At 49.8% G+C, this 17,979-nt stretch overlaps 6 protein-coding genes across 6 annotated transcripts; 1 reads left to right on the forward strand and 5 right to left on the reverse strand.

Annotated features, from left to right (window-relative positions):
* Nucleotides 1–752: 752 nt before the first annotated feature.
* Nucleotides 753–2,352, reverse strand: Aspvir_005195 (NAD-dependent succinate-semialdehyde dehydrogenase; the record flags this gene model as incomplete). The annotated part of the gene is made up of 3 exons (XM_043268414.1): nt 753–2,134; nt 2,186–2,273; nt 2,323–2,352. The coding sequence occupies 3 exons, from the start codon at nt 2,350–2,352 to the stop codon at nt 753–755; spliced, it is 1,500 nt and encodes a 499-aa protein (XP_043124349.1).
* Nucleotides 2,353–3,485: 1,133 nt separating this feature from the next.
* On the forward strand, nt 3,486–5,581 carry Aspvir_005196 (FAD-dependent oxidoreductase; the record flags this gene model as incomplete). Its single annotated transcript, XM_043268415.1, has 4 exons — nt 3,486–3,952; nt 3,999–4,395; nt 4,444–4,624; nt 4,674–5,581. 4 exons carry the CDS (start codon nt 3,486–3,488, stop codon nt 5,579–5,581), a joined length of 1,953 nt encoding a protein of 650 aa, XP_043124350.1.
* Nucleotides 5,582–5,985: 404 nt separating this feature from the next.
* Nucleotides 5,986–6,744, reverse strand: Aspvir_005197 (uncharacterized protein; the record flags this gene model as incomplete). The annotated part of the gene is made up of 1 exon (XM_043268416.1): nt 5,986–6,744. One exon carries the CDS (start codon nt 6,742–6,744, stop codon nt 5,986–5,988), a length of 759 nt encoding a protein of 252 aa, XP_043124351.1.
* A 204-nt stretch (nt 6,745–6,948) lies between these two features.
* On the reverse strand, nt 6,949–8,433 carry Aspvir_005198 (uncharacterized protein; the record flags this gene model as incomplete). The annotated part of the gene is made up of 4 exons (XM_043268417.1): nt 6,949–7,258; nt 7,321–7,927; nt 8,000–8,286; nt 8,357–8,433. The coding sequence occupies 4 exons, from the start codon at nt 8,431–8,433 to the stop codon at nt 6,949–6,951; spliced, it is 1,281 nt and encodes a 426-aa protein (XP_043124352.1).
* A 910-nt stretch (nt 8,434–9,343) lies between these two features.
* Nucleotides 9,344–12,614, reverse strand: pigc (phosphatidylinositol N-acetylglucosaminyltransferase; the record flags this gene model as incomplete). The annotated part of the gene is made up of 4 exons (XM_043268418.1): nt 9,344–10,521; nt 10,600–10,969; nt 11,409–12,537; nt 12,604–12,614. The coding sequence occupies 4 exons, from the start codon at nt 12,612–12,614 to the stop codon at nt 9,344–9,346; spliced, it is 2,688 nt and encodes an 895-aa protein (XP_043124353.1).
* A 1,456-nt stretch (nt 12,615–14,070) lies between these two features.
* Aspvir_005200 (pantothenate kinase) lies at nt 14,071–15,718 on the reverse strand (the record flags this gene model as incomplete). The annotated part of the gene is made up of 4 exons (XM_043268419.1): nt 14,071–14,386; nt 14,447–14,951; nt 15,019–15,301; nt 15,443–15,718. 4 exons carry the CDS (start codon nt 15,716–15,718, stop codon nt 14,071–14,073), a joined length of 1,380 nt encoding a protein of 459 aa, XP_043124354.1.
* Between the last annotated feature and the right edge of the window lie 2,261 nt (nt 15,719–17,979).

The following is a 17,979-nucleotide window of genomic DNA, read 5'->3' on the forward strand; positions in this document are numbered from 1 at the left end:
AGAGAAAGCAGAGGAGAGCAGAGCAGATGCTTACTCGATTAGGCAATTGACGATCACGTTGTAGCGGAGTCTGTCATGCAAGTTTCGCATCTCGTGGACGATAGATAGATAGTCTAGTAGTTAAAAAGACGGCAGACGACTGAGCGGAAATATCCGATCGGACCAACAACTGGAGACGACAATGATCTCAATTTCCTTGCATGTTGATTATTATTGAATAGGAGAACTAGACGATCTCTCGTCTCAACCTCTCAAAGTGGAAGACTCGACGATGCGACCGGCCGCGGATGTTGTAACATATTCGGCCATTATTGTGGAGAGAGTCTGCAGATAGTCTAATCGTCGATTATTATTATTATTGTTGTTGTTGTTGTTGTTGTTCCTTCAAACACTACTTGATTACTTAATTTCTGAAGAGCTCTCCGAGAATAAGCATCATATGAAGAGGGGGGTCCGTGGGCATTATGCATAACTTACTTGGTCGCTCGTTTGGAATACGCAAAAGGGAATCTTCCACGAGCAGTCTGTGTCTGGTTGGTACGCGTTTTATTGACTCCAACTGTTTATACACAAGAGCTCTTTTGGAGATGAGCTCGATATCATGTCATCTTCTACGGAGTATTTTATTATTATTCCTACCATTGGATTGTAGATACTTTGCTGGAGTCGATTCTTTTACCGATTGTCACATGCAAACGTGGCATCCGGAGAGATCGCAAATTGGGTCAATTTCAACAAGATACAACAATCTGCTAGTACTGCCCCTCAATAGTCAGGGTTCCGGTCTTCGTGATCAGATACTCGTTGACAGCCACCTCTTTCCCACTCTCTTTGCCGTATCCCGACTCCTTGATGCCGCCAAACGGCGACTCCGCTGCCGACGCGTTGCCCGTGTTCATGCCAATCATGCCCGCCTCAAGATTCTCCAACATCCGCCATATACGGTCAATATTCTTGGTGAACGCGTAGCTGGCCAGTCCCATGCTTGTATTGTTGGCCATGCGCACGGCCTCCTCCTCCGTCTCAAACCGGTACAGCGCCGCAATGGGCGCAAACGTCTCCTCGCGCGACACCAGCATCTCCTCCCTCATCCCCGTCAGGATGGTCGGCTGGAAGAAGTACCCTTTCTGCCCAGGGACCGGTCCGCCGCCGAGGGTCACGTCCGCGCCTAGGCGGCGCGCATCCTCGACCTGCGCCTGCGCCTTGTCCAGGCCCCGCGGTGTCGTGACGGGGCCCATGCTGGTGCCTTCGTGCGCGCCGTGGCCGACGACCAACTTCTCCGTGCGTTCCTTGAGCATCTGTGCGAATTTATCGTAGATCCCCGCCTGCACATATACACGGTTGGCGGTGATGCATGCCTGGCCTGCATGCCGCCATTTCAGCGCCATCAGCTGGTCCAGTGCCTGGTCGAGGTTCGCATCGTCGAACACGATGAAGGGGCAGTTTCCGCCGAGCTCGAGGGTCACCTTCTTCAGCCCCTCGGCGCAGTGCGCAGCGATCAGCTTGCCGACGCGCGTGGATCCCGTAAAGGTCACCTTTTTGACGAGCGGATGTTTGCAAAGCGCCTCGCTGAGCGGCGGCGTGTTTTCCAGGTCGGTGGTCAGCACATTGAACACGCCAGCTGGGAACCCCGCACGTTGCGCTAGGTGCGCCAGCACGAGCGCGGTGATGGGAGTTTCCGGGCTAGGTTTGACGATCATCGTGCAGCCGGCTGCGAAGGCGGCGCCTGCTTTGCGCAGGACCATGGCAATGGGGAAGTTCCAGGGGACCAAGGCGGCGGCCACACCGATGGGCTGCTTGACCGTGAAGACGCGCCGGTTGGGCGCCGAGGGCACGCTGACCGTGCCGTGGATGCGCTCCGCCTCACCAGCAAACCACCAGGTGAAGCCCGTGGCGTAGTCGATCTCCCCGTACGATTCGGCGAGGGGTTTCCCCGTCTCGTGAGTGAGGATCTGGGCGAGGTCGGACCGCGCCTCCCGGATGAGAGCGTCCCATTTCATGAGCCATTGGGCACGCTGCCGGGGGTTGGTCTTCTTGTAGGTTTCGAACGCGGCGTGGGCGGCCTGGACAGCGGGATTCACGTCTTCCACGCCATTAGCAGGACAACTGGCCCAGGGTGTGTCGGTGCCGGGGTCTATACGGATGTTACTGTAGGTTCAATAAGAGGATAACAGTTTGTTCCTACCAACGACTTCGAATCGTTTCCCACTTTTGGCCTGAACCCATTCGTTTCCGATAAAGGAGTCGAAATGGAGAAGACTGGGATCTTCAAGCTGAAGAAAATTAGCCCTTGCAAGCTGCTGATTTGATAGTGCCGCATACCTTGAATGGCAACTGATACGTCTTGGCCATTTTTCGATATCTTACCTATTTGATGGCAGAAGGAGGTGAGTTGGAAAGATCAGCGATGAGGGGCTCTGTGCGACTTTTATCACCAGCAGCACTCCTTGACCCCGCACTTATCGGCAGTAGCTCGGTTGTGATCCTGTGTAGCCGTTTTATCATGCAGACATTGTAGTATGGCATCATTATCTTCATATATACATCGACGGACGAGAAGAGAGTCGATTCGTCCAGTTTCCTCCCGCGCGAGTGCGATATCGGGTTCTCTTCTTCCCTTGTGTTATGCCGCACCGACACGCAAATTGTAACAATCTCCACTATTCCATCATCGCTGTTAACGCTGGTACTCCGTACTATCGCCGTGTCTGGTGTCTGGTGCGACCGAGATTCCGTCCGTCTTCGGATCCGCCAGGTCGAACCCGTCGTTCGTGCCGCGGGCGGACTTGGTTCGGGAGAAGCTTAAACCTGACTGGAACCGACGGCTCCAGGTTGAATCGCTGCAGTTAGATAGAGTCCTTTCGGCTGGGTAGATGCTGCCAGAGCCCTTACGCCCTATCAAAGCAGGGAATGATGCAGACGGCAGTTATGGGGACGGAGAGGACGAGAAAGTCGGTGAAGAGGTTGAGCGCTGCGGTAGTGACACAGAAGGCTCTCCTCCCTCGATGCAGGTGTCATACACATGTACGATTAAACTGCACTGAAACATATCAACGAAGCGACAGCGAGGAGCAGACACTGTGATATTTATCTCGCATCACCATCAACCAAGAGGGTCGGGACATTTCATCTCTTCCCGACTTCTACTAGCCTCTTTAATATCTATCTATCTATCTATCTACTAACGAATCTAGATCCCTGCTGCCTGTCAGAAACAACAACCTGACTCGAGCATTGATCTTACTGGTCAATTTCTGAATTAGTTCAGCCATGTTTCGCACTACTGCTGACCGGGTTCTTCCTCCTCCAAATCCATTCAATAGCGATGGCTGACACGGCATGCATATTCCATGCAGAGTTTACCCGGATTGTGCCTAAACCTTTGTTGTCGAATGGTTGAGCATCATCTCCATCCTTAAATACTAGTCCTTACGTCCCTGACTTGGTCAGCCGTTGCCGATCGTCCATTCATTTCGATCCAGAACATGGCACCCCGTCACCTGTCCTCCTCCAGGGCCATCTTCCTTGCTGGTCTTGCCCTCTGCGACTTTTGCATGGCCGGATACAATGCCAGTTTTGTAGTTGCCCAGTCCGTGTCTTCCAAGTCAACGGCTGCGGGTGCTTCTCTCTTCCCCGCAGAGACTCTGCAGCTAACAGACGCGGTGCTGGCCAACCTCAGCACCGCCATTCAAAACCAGACCCAGCTCTTTGCGTTTGGCGACAATGCTTCCGTCCCAACTAATCTGACCGCTCGCGGTGTCAAGTTATGCAAGGTCTTCCCAGGCGATATTCTATGGCCGTCCGAGTGGACCTGGGAGCTGTTTGACCTGCTTCTGGGCAGTGCACTCGTCAAAACCGTCCCTCTGGCCGCTTCTTGTTACTCCTCGTGGCCCGAGTACAGTGCGGCGGAATGTGAGACTGTCACATCCGGCTGGACCAACTCCTACATGCAGTAAGTTCTGTCCTTTCATCACCAAAGATTTGTTGCTGATTGGCAGTGCTGCCGATCCCGCATCGATTATGTGGCCACTGTACGAGGGTAGAACCTGTCTGCCTACCGATGACCCCTCCGGCAACTGCACCGTCGGTGGTTACAGCACCTACGCGGTCAATGTGAGCAACGTGGCTCAGATCCAGCTGGCTGTCAACTTTGCGCGCAACACCGGCATTCGTCTGGTCGTCAAGAACACCGGCCACGACTTCAACGGCAAGTCCACCGGTGCCGGTGCCCTGGGCATCTGGACCCACAACCTCAAGGATATTGAGTACATTGAGAATTACAAAAGCTCTCGCTACAGTGGTCCCGCTGTCAAGATGGGTGCCGGTGTTCAGGCGTTTGAGATTTACGGCAAGGCTAAGGAACTCGGGTTCACGGCCGTTGGTGGCGAAGGCAAGGTAAGCTCGTTCGTGGCTCCCTGTGACTCGTCATTGACAGAACGATAGACTGTTGGCGTGGCCGGTGGGTACGTCCTCGGTGGTGGTCACTCCCCCATGTCCAGCATCTACGGCTTGGCTGCGGACCAAGTCCTGGCCCTCGAGGTGGTTCTTGCCAATGGTCGTTTCGTCACCGTGACCGAGGAGACTGATCTCGACCTGTTCTGGGCTTTGCGTGGAGGTGGTGGAGGTACGTCCTGTCCCGTCTCTCGGAAGAGTTCCCCATACTAACGTGGTAGGCACCTATGGTGTGGTCACCTCGATCATTTCGCGCGTCCACCCCAAGGTCGGCGCCACTGTGTCGACGGGTTCCTTCTCGACTAGCACCAGCGTCTCCGTCGACGCGTTCTGGGCGGGCGTGCGCGCCTACTTTGACCGGTTCGCCGTCAACGCTGACGCAGGCACCTACGCCTATTTCTGGGTCATGGCCACGGGGACCGACTCCTTCATGTTCCTGATGAACCCTTACTTTGCCATCAACCACACCATCGCGGAGTTCAACGCTCTTATAAGGCCCTGGTACGACCAGCTCGAGGAGCTCGGTATCACCTATACCCCCAATTCGACCTACTACGACAACTTCTACGACGCCTGGCAGGCCGGCTTCCCCCTGGAGACGGTCGCCTCGTCGACGATGATGACCGGCTCGCGGCTCTTCCCCCATGCGAACTGGGAGAACGCCACTCTCCTCAACACCACCTTTGAAACGCTCAAGTCCACCGTCGAGGCCGGATATCCCATGCTCGCCTTCAACCTCAAGGCCGAGCTGCCGGACGGCTACCCGGCCAGCTCTGCGAACCCGGCCTTCCGCAACACCCTCCTGCACGCCATCACCTCGGCCAGCTGGGCCAGCAATGCCACCAACGCGGAGATTCTGGATACCATGAACTACTTCAGCAACCATGTGCTGGGACAATGGCGAGCTACCTGCCCTGATGCAGGCGCCTACATGTCGGAGGCGGATATCCTCGAGCCAAACTTCCAGCAGGCGTTCTATGGCGAGAACTATGCACGGCTGTATACGCTGAAGCAGCGGTATGATCCGTTTGGATTGTTCTATGCCCCTACTGCTGTGGGTAGTGAGGACTGGACTGTGGAGAGTGAGGACGGGCTGCCAGATCAGAATGGTCGGTTATGCCGGGTTTAACCGTAGCATGGGTAATGTATATTATGCAGACTGTATTATACATACGATAGACTGTAAATAAGTTCGTCGTCGGATATTCCGTCTTCATATCAGATCTCACTCAACTCTGGGCGGAATAATCAAGATGGACCAGCCATCCTAATGCTCGTTCGGTCCGATCCACGGACCACCGCATCACCATCACAAACAATGCGATTTTCATCACATGTCAAGAATCCGGTTAATCTGCCCGCATTCGAGCAGCGTCACCCTCAGCAAAACCAATCGCATCAGGGCAGCGCACCACTCTCCCTCGTAGAGACAGCGAGAAGAACTGAGACGCATCTGCAAGCTTCTTCATCTTCCCGTTCAGGTACGGTCACCAGATCAGATCAAATACTCAAGACAATTGAACTGAACTGTCATCAACGCTTCCGCTCCGCAATCCACCACCCCCTCTCCAGCACAGCTCTCTTCTCCCTTTCCCTCCTCGCCTGCATCAGACACCGCCGCTCACGTCCCAGAAACCGGCGCCTGTCGCGCCCGCGCTCGGGATACGCCTCGACGGTCCAGGAGCGGGAGATGCGCTCTGCGAGGGCCAGGATGCAGAGCGTTATGGGGAGGAGGGAGAAGAGCGCGAGGGCGAGGAGCTCGGGGCCGTATTGCGAGAGGGTGTGGGCGCAGAGGTGGGAGGTGTGGAGGGTGTGGAGGTATGCTTGGAAGATTTTGTCGGTGGGTTGGTTGGTATTGTTGTTGTTGTTGTTGTTTTTGGACTGGTGGTCGGGGTTGGGATTGGGCTTGAGCTTGCGGAGGTTGAGGTTGAGGTTGATGATTGAGCCGTGGGAACTAGAGCTAGGTTGGCTTTGTGATTGGTTTTCCTCTGAGTGGTTTTGTGCGAGGATTGTCTGTTGCTGTTGTTGTTGGTGATATTCAGGGTGTTGGTGTTGGTGTTGGAGCTGGTATACTTCCGTGCCTTCGACGGGAATGGTGATTGGTAGCCCCAGGCTCAGGGGTAGGAGGAGGTAGACGAGTCTCATCGTTGCAGCGTGGTTGCTGGAGAGAGATGGATATGCTCCATGTTGCTTGCCTTGAGGTCCATGTCCTCTTAAATTGCTAAAAGCGATAGAAGGCGTGTTGCTGGTCTCTGCATCATTGATGTTTGCGGATGGAATGGCGGCCACCATCCCGACCCCGTGCCGCATCCCGCCGCCGGATTGGTCAATTCTTTCTCCCTGCTTCAGACATACGACGACGGCTACTTATACGGACTATCTTATCTATCTACTATGGACAGAGATCAATAATACGATTTAAAGCGCAATCAAATTCTAAAGGTGTTAACCCTGAAACATGGCTACAGCCCTTCCCCCAAACGTATGAAGTACCGACTACTGGCCAGACCCCTTCTGCATCGCCTTCATATGCTCCCAGTTCAGAGTATCCTCGCCCAGGCTCCAAGCCATGACACCGCCCAGCTTCTCCGCTGTCACAATGTCCTTGAATTTACGATCGATCAACTCAGGGGTATCCCAGGTCCAGAAGAGATTGGCCGTGCTGTCCCAGTAGTACTGTCCGCCTAGCTGCTCATCCGTCTTGCCGTCCTTGAGCGCGCGGCGCCAGGAGTCAGTAACGGATATGCCCTTGCACTCGCCATAGTCGGAGAGACAGCCTGCCTGGCAGAAGTCGTCGCCGGTGCCGCTGTTCGAATTAGCCAAGCCCAGAAGTGTCTTAGTAGAGTTGAGTAGGGAAAAGAAACATACCAGTTTCCATACTGACTGCAGCACGAACCAGACGGACACTTGGTCCCCTTGGCGTAACCGCAGGTTCCATCCGTGGAAGTCGTCAGATTATCCGGGGCAGGCGCCATGCTGCTCTTCTCGAAGGTCAGGACGCCAGATTTGCCCGTGTCCGATCCATCGGGGTTCTCCAGCGTCACGACGGCACATCCGATCGGGTGCTCGGCGCAGTCGCTGTTCGAATCAGTCGTGAACCACTTGGCATAGTACGCGAATCCGAGATTCATCTTAGCCGTGTCGAGGCCGATCTCCTCGTACGCCTTGATGGTATCCAGGGAGCCGGCCACGCTGGTGTGGTGGTTTGTCACGTTGTCGCGGCGGTTCATCAAGTCGTACGACATGACGTTGACCATGTCGACAGACGACCAGATCTTGGGTCCTTGCTCCTTTGTGAAAGCAATCATGTCGCCACGTTTGCCGGGGACTGCAACGGACAGGAGCTTGTCCTTGCCAATGGCGTCGCGGATAGCCTGCAGGAAGAGCGGATATGTCTCGATCTCGCCGGTTTTCTGGGAGTTGGGGGCTTTCTTGTAGTCCTCGCCGTTACCACCGGGGTATTCCCAGTCGATATCTGCCATCAGCTAGTGTGAGCACTGCATATTCATGTGGGAGTGGGGGTTTCATCCCGCAACTTTTGACTTACCAACACCATCGAAGCCCAGATTGTTGATCATTGCTGCAACATTCTTCGCATACCGGGTTCGAGAGGCTTCGTCTTTGGCCCCGTCCGAGAAGCCAGCGGTATCGCCCCATCCACCAATGGCGATCATGACCTTGGTGTCGGGGGCGAAGCGCTTACGCATCGTCTCGACAGACTCAAAGGGAGTGAACGAGGAGTCGGTGTTGAACTGCTTAGATGGGGCGAAAGCCATGATGGCGTGGGTGATGCCCTGGGTCTGGTCGCTACCTGGGAGATCAACGGTGTGGTACCTGAATTGTTAGTCTCATCGCGTCAATCTGTTCCTGCGTTGGGTGCAGGAAGTCTAGGTAGGCCTCTTACTGATCGATGTACATGGCAAATCTCAAGCCCAGTGCGGCCTGGACAGCCATGAGGCTGAACACGAGGGATTTGAGCATCTTGTATTGAGCGAATTGAGACGGAAAGTGCTTGATGAAAAGAGTGTCAAAAAGGAAGAAAGGAAGACAAGCAGAAAGCCACCGAGCAGACTGAAGATGGACAAATCAGCCTGAGACAAGCCTCACAAGTCTGACGCCTCTGAGATGTGCCAATCTTGGCAAAATCCTTCAGAGTGAATATCAAAGAAAGAGAAAGAGATGCACAACTTGTGAGGGCTAGTTATATCCTGAAGCTAATAGACAAGCGGCCCCTTCACAGTGGCTTCGCCCCATCAGCAACCACATAGAGAAATAACATAATAAACATTCCCAGCCCCAGCATGATACAGTGGAGAAGCCAGAATGGCTCCTAGGCATCCGGCCCCAATGCAAGTTATTCAAGTATGCTTCACCATTAGAAATACCTGATGTCAGATGCAAAGGTGAAGCATACATTGAAACAACACATGATGACCCCCAAAGCAATGATAGCAATCATCTTTCACCTCCCTTTAAAGCAAGAATGCTGCTGAGATTGAATCCGGATATTGTTGCTTCCACTGCTGTCCAGATGGATTTCTTCTCAAAACAGTAGCCTCCGCCTCTGGTATGCTCGACAGCACATTCCTGGGGTTGCGGTATTCGACGCGCACGACGAGAGAACAGTGCGCCGAGCATGAAACCACGAGGCATTACAAATTATTGTCAAGTTGCTGCACATTCAGTAGAACTGGCTTGTGAAGCCTGTCACGAGATTATGGTCCTTACAGAGTGTTAGGTACTAAATATAAACATCAAGTAGAACACCAAATGGGTATCGTATCCGGGACCGGAACACCACAACAAGCTCAAAGGAGAATATCACAAAGTAAATTGTATCACAGGCACGGGCTCAAGGCCAGTTCCCAAAATCGCGCAGTCTGGCATTGAGCTAATCCCACTGCCGCCGGATAATCGGCCGCGCTGGGTCCCATGGCCCTGTCACCACGTTCTTGTACTTCTGAAGACTGATGAGCCACCAGCTACATCCCCCCATGGCAAAAGCCGTCATAATACTTCCCAAGAACGACCCGACCACCGCGGCGGTCCATCCTCCGCGCAGGGTCATTCCGACGGCACCCCCGGCGACAATGACCAGCGCCAGCGTCAGGAGGACATGTCCCGTCCACGAGGTGTGCCGTAGTTGCCGGCGGAAGATCGGGAACAGTCCGAAGACTTCAATCGAGAACAACATCAGACTGAAGACATGGGTTGTAGACGGCAGACGAGACGCGAGGACGGTCGATGCCATCACAGCCGCATTAGTGGACAGCGAAGCCGGGAATTTAGTGGCGCCCGCGCCTTCCCCGCTTCCATAGTCAAAGGAGAATATGTTCATGAACAACAGCCAGCAACTCATCGCCCAAATGGAGTCGCTAGCGGTAGACTTGGTAAGAGACTTCAGGATCGGGCTGAGCCCCAGCAGCGAAAAGTAGATCAGGAACGCCGACTTCACAGTCGAGAGCCGTTGGCGGTTCCTTGACGAGAGTAATAAAGTCTCGTCGGTCTCCTGGGAGCCATGGTATAAATGCGTATTGCTGAGGCCACCATTGGCCTGATGACCAGGCGAGCCAGGATCAGACGGGCCATAAGCCTCACCACCGAATCCTGTGCTACGTCGCCGCAGCAATTCGCCAGGTTCACCGCTCGACATGGTGAGTCCCAGCCCGTGAACCTCGTTCTGACCATCCTTCGGACCAACCAGTCGCGACGCAGCCCCCGACGACGGGTTGACGGAGCTCGCAGCCGAGCTCGAACTAGAACCATCGTCCCCGTCTGGGATACGCTCCGCATTCTGAGCCTGTTCGGTATGATGCTCTCTCCAAACCCAAGAGTCCCAAAGAATCCATCCCATGGCCGTTCCAACACTGCCCCAGCAAACGACAGACACAGGGCTCACTCTCTCCTGGACAATCCCAACAAAACAGCACACGAAGATCGCCACCGAGGAGACATGCTGAACAATCACTGTCGAGTCAGCCACTAGAGGCCAGAAGTCGTAGGGCCGCACGCGCGGGTTGCGCTGGAGATGGTCGAGAAAGGTTTCGGTGTCGGTATAGTTGTCCGGATCTGTGGCCATGCCCGTCAGGATCTTCAGCCTTCTGGCAACCGAATTCTACACCCGTAGAATTCCTGGTCAAGACTTACATGACTGCTTCACCCAGAGTAATTTCTTCCATGCCCCTTTTCGTCTTCTCCGTCTGCTCGGCCCCCTCACTTTGCGCTCTTTCAGACTGTCCGCGCCCGGGAACGCGGGCTGCGGTCGCAAAGCAGCAGCGTTGCCATTCAGCGCTCGGAGTGAGTCATCATAGTTTGCATTCGCAGTCCGACCTCTTAGATGAGCAGAGGAGAAATAGGCGTCTTCTGGAGCGAGCCGTGTGGGGTCTGGGAGCGCCCGGTGCTCCGGTGGAGGCTTCAAGCTGCTTGTTCGGTTGGGGTGAGTCTCAACGGGGACGGGCGGAGGGATAGGGGGAGGTGAGCCGGGTGGAGGAGGCATCGAGCAGACGCTGAATTCATGCTTGGAGCATGGTTAGTAGCAGTTTCTTTGAAGGAAAAGCTCGCTCGGTCTTCAGGGGACCGAAAAGAGGTTAAACTGACCGGAAACGTGCAAGCCCACGTGGTTAATTAGTCATTCTGCCATCGCAACCTCCATCCTATCTCCAGTAGAGAGACGAATACTTTTCCACAAGTGCAAATTCTCTAACCCTCTAGAACAATTGATACGATTTATTCAGTGATTTCCGCCTGATGTACATTCGGCATCGATGAATCTGTGAAATAGTATTATGTACTTCGAAGCAACTGGCTAGAAGAGAAGAAAAACTGATTGATACGCGAGATAATCTCGATGCGCCCATTCCTTGATCGTCGAGAAACTTGGATAACCGATGACCTGATGCGATAGAAAACAAATGAGTTTTAAGGTAGCCTCCTCAAGGTTCTAAAACATGGTTCACTTCAATGGTAACTGTCCCATCTTCTGAGCTCTTGCTGTCCTTGGCCTGTTTAATGAGAAGCTCAAATTCGCCCTCGCTGCCGAAAAGAAAATGTTGCGCACGCTCAGACGATATCTGGCACGAAAGAATCTTGACGTCGACATTTCTGTCGAATAGTCGGAAAAATGTCCGTGCCTTGTCGAAGAGATCTCTCCCGGTCTTGCATTCGTCTAGGGGAAAGGCGCGAATAGCGCCCGACCTGTAAGAGACAAGCTTGAAAGTCACCTTGGCCGGGTTGGTCGCCTTGCGAGTCCTCACTAGGGTACTAGATGTTTGTTGTTGGAGCCTGCGCCTCTTGGCAATTGGTGCAGGGACGATTTCCTCTTCCTCCTCTTCGGACGATGATGAAGCGTCGGAGGATTCTTCTGCCGATGAGTCTGTTTCATCAGATGACTCTGAAGCATCCCCAGAGTTCGGGTTGCTGGTCAGTACCTCGCGCTTGGGGCGGCTCACGCACTTCCTCTTTTCCGCCTCCTTTTCTCGTTCCCGCTCTTGTCCCCGGTTCCGTACGCGCGGCTGAGATGGAGCCGTGGCTACTGACAGGGGCCTCTTCTTGATACCCTCACCCTCTGGGTCCAGATCGGGGATTGTGACCTTCCAGACATCCTGAGAGTAGGCGATCTCCTCCAGTTTCGGAGCGAAAACACGAATGGCGCAGCATTTGGCGTCGAACCCTTTGGTCACACCCTGCCATGCGATCAGGAAACTTCCGTGCTTCGTCCAGTGCGGCCAGCGGCTTCTGACCAGCTTCTGCGGGAAGTCAGGCGAATGCAGCACGAGGACCGAGTACGCGCACGGAGAGAGGATCTCGAATTTTGAAAGTTCCAACTCCTTGCCCTCCCGGTCAAAGACCTTCCACTTGTACGTTCCTTTGTTGTTTGCATATGCGCACCGCGGGGGCTTACGACCATTCTCCTTGTGCCATTCTTCAAGGACATCAACGAGGTGGTCGGGCATCGGTTGCTTTGGACCGAATTCCGGTATAGGGTTGATCTTAATTGTCCGACGAGAGGCCTGCTCGTCCGCATCCAAGGCGGATAGTGAAGGTTTCCGCTCGTCGTCGGAGTGAATATCTATTGCGTCCGTAGAGCTAGGACGGCAAGTACAGATGTTAGCGCGTCTGGTATTACGTGTATGCATTCAATGTCATACGTACCGGTCCCCCATGTTTGCGGTGAAGCTCAAAGGACTTTTGTCGGCTAGAGAACTTGGACGAAAATACTGTGCATCCGGATAGAGAAGAAAGAGAATATATTAGGTGGAAATGAATGTACTTGAGAAAAAGGAGAAAGTGTCGCTGGAGTCTGGCGTAGTACAAACAAAGAAACTTGGGTGATTGCTTCTACCTCAGGTAGCTGCTCCAACTGTCTCAACAAAGTAGCGCGTAACTGATTGGCCCATCTTAGTCCTGGTACCTTTTTCTATGGATGCCATGTGGTAAAAGTGGTTTGTTAGTTTATCATTTTATCAGTTATTTTGTCATTTTGCCCCTAGATACAGTTTAGCTTACCGTCTTGGAGATCAGTGGGGTTTCAAGCCTTGGTATCCGATTGAGTTGATTGAGTTAGTCCTGTTAGCTCAGTTCGTCCAGTTGATCCTGTTGGCGTCTGGTTAGTGGTCAGTTTGGTTAGTCTGGTTGGCTGAAGCCCAGGGAAGGATTCGGCAACCTACATACCTAGTACGCACGTAGCCTAGAAAACACCCCATAGTGTCTTCCGAAAGTCTCCAGGCACAGTCTGCTGAGAACCGAATTTGTGAACAAGAGTTTTGCTGTTGTTTACAAGAGACTCATGTCTACCTAATATTTATACAGTCATCCATTATCTGCTCGTCCAATAAAAAGCATCTGAGTTAAGGTGATTATGTCGATGCACGACCGTTGTAGATCCACTTAAATACTTACTCATAGCCGACTGTACAACTTACAGTAGATAGGTACAGTCGATCTCTTAGTGAGATGCAAGGATTCTGCTATAGGAGCCACAAGAGGCTTCGGTAGAGGACTGATCATGAAGGAACAGTGAGATTAATCACAATATTATGCCTGCTCCTATCATGGCCACCTTGGCACTTGAATCATTCATGACGCAAGAGTCATCTATAAATTAAATTTAGAAATATCAGCCTCAGAAGACGTCAAGTTCCCTCTATGTGTCATCAAGCAGATATGCTGAAAGTCTATTTCAAAATCAAGCCGCTCAAATAAGGATAACAAAGGCAGTAGATGAGCAGGGTGCGTATAACTGTAGTGATAGTAGAAGCAAATGTCTAGGATGAGCCACACTGTATGGATGCAGGTAAGTGAGGAGCAGGTGAGAGATCCATTCGGTCTCACTTCAACATAATCTCGATGAGACCGGCGGAAAAGAATACAAGGAAAGAAAATATCATAACACAAGTGATGCTGTACAAACGCTCACAGATGATGGCCAATGAGTATGGCAGAGGCCTGGAGAGGGTGTTTCAGTTAACAGGACACTTTGAACGAGCAGCGTCGATCGTCAAGGGCTTGCAATGTATGAGTAACTCGGGTGGCAAAACGTCAACGGACGGGTATCAAAAATGAAATGAGACAAGCAAATGTTGGTAATCCAGATGGGCGAGATGAGATGTGTCCCTCGAGCTACGTCGAGCTCAAACCTTCTTCTTTCTTCCATTTAACGGCTTCCTTCGCCGCCTGGATTGCAGAGTTTGCGTCATGAATACTATTTCTCCGACCCCAGTTCTCCGGTTGCCTCCTGAGAAATGCGCCAACAGCGCCGAGGTAGCCTTCATGGCGCAGGAAGTAGCCTTGTTTCTCACCCTTGGACCAGAATCGGATGGCATACGACAATGTATTCATCGTCTGGTGATGGCCCCGAATAAACGAGCCTCCAAAGTATATGTGCTTGACCTGGTGCTTCTCAGATTGTAAGTAGGCAATCTGCCCGATGTTGTTACTGAATGCTGTTAGCGCCGACTGCTCACTGGTAGGTCGTTGATGACAAGCAGGAACGTACCTGATAGCATACAGCAAGCTTCGGCTCATGTCTTCATGACGGAACTTGACTTCACCATTTTGTTGCTCAGGGCCGCCATGACAGAGGCCTTCCCCATCCTCCGCATGTCGCTCGGCAGCATTCTGTAAACGAAGGACCTTGCCAAATGTGCTAGCGATGGCAGTGCTCTTAAGTCCGATCTTGCTATAGTCCATGCCATAGATATCGCCAACTAACATGTCCACCCCACTGTTGTCGCCCTTGTCCGCCATGGCCAGCATGTCGTCAAAGGTCCGAGCACCGGTCAGCAACGACATCAGGCCCCAGAATGTGCCACCGCCAAGGTGAGTACCACCCACACGCTCAAATTGCTTTGGGCCGGATACTTTGATCATTGATACTCCTGACCCGATGTTGACTAATAGGTACGGGTAAACATCCGGTCGGGCCTCGGCAAACTGCATCGGCTCGGCTTCGCTGTAGGTAAACACTTCATTGGGGATCTCGGTAATGAAGAAGTCAAGACCTGGGGCAAAAATTAGTTCAGTATTCGCTTCTGACATGCGAAGATTGAGATAATCCAGTAAACTAACCTGTTATGAGGCATTCCATTTCGTCTTCCCGTATGATGTTCACGTTCAGCGTCTCTTTCAGCTTATCGTAGTACTTGTAGGCGCCTCCTCCCGTGGCAACGACACACAGCTCATCTCTAGAGGGGCCATTGAGTCTCTCATGTTCCTCTTTCAATTCCCGGATGAAGTCAATGCACAAATCGATCCGGTGAGTCTCGAAATTGATGAAATTCAGGCGACCACCGTTGTCAGGAGAGTCCAATTCTCTGGTAAAATATACGAGCTTCGCGAGCGAGCCTCCAATCTATAAATTTTGCAAAAGTAGAAAGGTCAGAGAAATTTCCTTTTCATTTAGAGGTATGCGCGTGGTCGAATATTTTTTTGTTCGAGATTGCGGGGGACATGATTCTGCGGGGAACCGCGGGAAAAAAAGAGAGGCACTCACATCGACAGCGACATGGCTCACGAGGCCAGTATGATGAGGGAGACGAATATCCTGGCTCTCGTAGTGAACGCCGTCCGTTGATGACGCGGGACTTTTCGATCGAGGCTCTTCGTCAACAATGAAAGCACCTTTGACGTTAATCTTGACAGCTCCAGGGTTGGTGATAGCTCGTTCAAGCTGGACGGTTCGCTCTGTGAATGAATTGGTCATACGCCTAGGTGCGACCGCATCCGGGCCGACCGAATTGGACTTTGGGGAGGATATGGACATGGACATGGTGAAGTCTCAACAACTGTGAGAAAGGGGAGTGATTACAAGCTCGGTGTCATAATCCGCAGAAGCTTAAAGAACACTCATTTCGGAGTAAAGGGACGCCGTGATAACCACTACAGCGTATATCTCCTTCTGCCCGCTTTAGGTGGTTGAGGAGTGGAACCAAAGTTTTAGTAGGGTAGTACTCGATGGGGCGGAACATCCCAATCCTTACTTCGGTGGGTGCAGCTGCCACCGAGCTGTAGATGGGTATTGTCGGAGAGTTGCTGAATGGGAAATGACCTTTTTGGCCGATCATACAGAGTAGGTAGTGAAGGATTTGTTATGAATGTGGTCATCCTTCCGCTGCTAGTTAAATGACGTCTATCGCCGATTGGTCTTGCTTGTGAAGGCCTGAGGCATCAAATCGGACTACATACATTCCTGGCTTATTGGATTGCAGATGGGAACTACCCAATCTAAGTCGAGATACCTCAGTTGATCATAAGCAGCGTGGGAATTGTTTCCAGATTCGACAAGAATCTGACTTGCTTAACCTTATGGCTAAAATACTGTTTCTTGTCAGTCTAGTTTTGTTGAAGCAACTGATGGCAGCAACATGTAAGTATTTGCCTCAGGATATATAGGAAGACGCAGCGATCATGCTTCATCCAACAGATCAGGAACATTTGTGGCCATACTCAGTATGGCGGAGATCTGATCATGTGATCTTGCTTAGTAGATAGCTCCTTCCACTGTATAATAGTAAATATAGATTTATATACATAATGAATTAATAAAATATCTTTATATTCTAAACCTCTCTCTACTTATTCTATAGGTTATAAGCCCAGAGCCTCTTAGAGAGCTCTAGAGAATTATTCCTAAATTCTTTCCTTAAGTTATTTTACTACTTTTTACTTTTAAAAGCCTCTTTTAGCAGATATTCTACCTAAAATATTTATCTAGGCTAGATATTCTGCCTAAGATAGAAACTATTCTTTTATTACCTTTATTAATAAGGCCCTGTAAAAGATTCTTATATTTAAGAATTCTTATAGATATAGAAGTCTAGTAGTTATCCTTAAATATATTTAAAATCTTATTCCCTTAAAGGATATATCTAAAACCTTATCTCTTTTATTAAAATCTTTCTTTAAGATATCTTAAGTAGATCTCTATAAGTTATTATTACTTATAGATATAGATTTCTATTAAATATAGTCTAAAGCTATAAAAATATACCTATATAGCTAGGGTATTTAGTAAACTATAAATAGAACTTATAAGAAGCTAGAGCTACTAGAAGTAGGCTATTAGACTAGATTATTAAATAAAGCTAAGCTTATTAAGTAGTAAAAGAGAATTAAAAAGGCTATTTAAGATTAGAAAAAGATAGATAATAAGGCTTATAAAGCTATATATTCTATTTTATCTTATATTATTAGATATAAAGTAATTAATTTAGAATTATCTAAAGCTATTTAGAACTATCTTAATAATAAATATAATATAATAGTAGATATATAGTCCTTTAAGGGGCTATAAATAGCTATTAATATAATATATAATAACTATAATAGAGTCTAAGATTATATATTAAAACTATCTTAAGTATTTAATAAATTTAATTATAGCCTTAAGAAAGGTAAATAGCTTCCTAAATCTATTAAGATTTAATTCTTACTCTATAATTTTAGTAAGATATAGAAGATATTCCTTATATCTTACCTTAATAATTACTATAATAAGAGAATTACTATATTTAATAATATTATATAGATTCTTATTTAGAAGGAGATGCATATAAAGTTTAATATATTATTTATAAATATTATAAAAGTATAGAAAGGGAAGAAGCTAGCTTAGAAGAGTAGTAATCCTAAGAATAAATTAAATTAATTAAATTAGTCTAATTCTAATTCTAATTTAAATAACTAGAAAGATTCTAACAGCAAGGTTCCCTGGGAAACTAGGAAGAACTAGAAATATTATTATTATAGTAAAATAGGCTATAAGAAGCCTGACTACTAGGAATTAAATCTAGATAAGAAGCCTAACAGGAAGAATTTATCTAATTAATTAAATTAAACTAATTATTATAATTATACTTATATAATAGGTACTAATAATAATATACTAAATAGTTAATAATTAACTATTATAATACTTAAAGAAATAATGCTTACCTTCTATACTATTAATAATAAAGATAATAGAGTCCTTACCCCTACTAATAATAATTTAATTAATAATAATAGCATCCTTACCTCCTAATTAGTTAA

This window comes from Aspergillus viridinutans (assembly GCF_018404265.1).
Source record: "Aspergillus viridinutans IFM 47045 DNA, scaffold_3, whole genome shotgun sequence".
Lineage (NCBI taxonomy): Eukaryota > Fungi > Ascomycota > Eurotiomycetes > Eurotiales > Aspergillaceae > Aspergillus > Aspergillus viridinutans.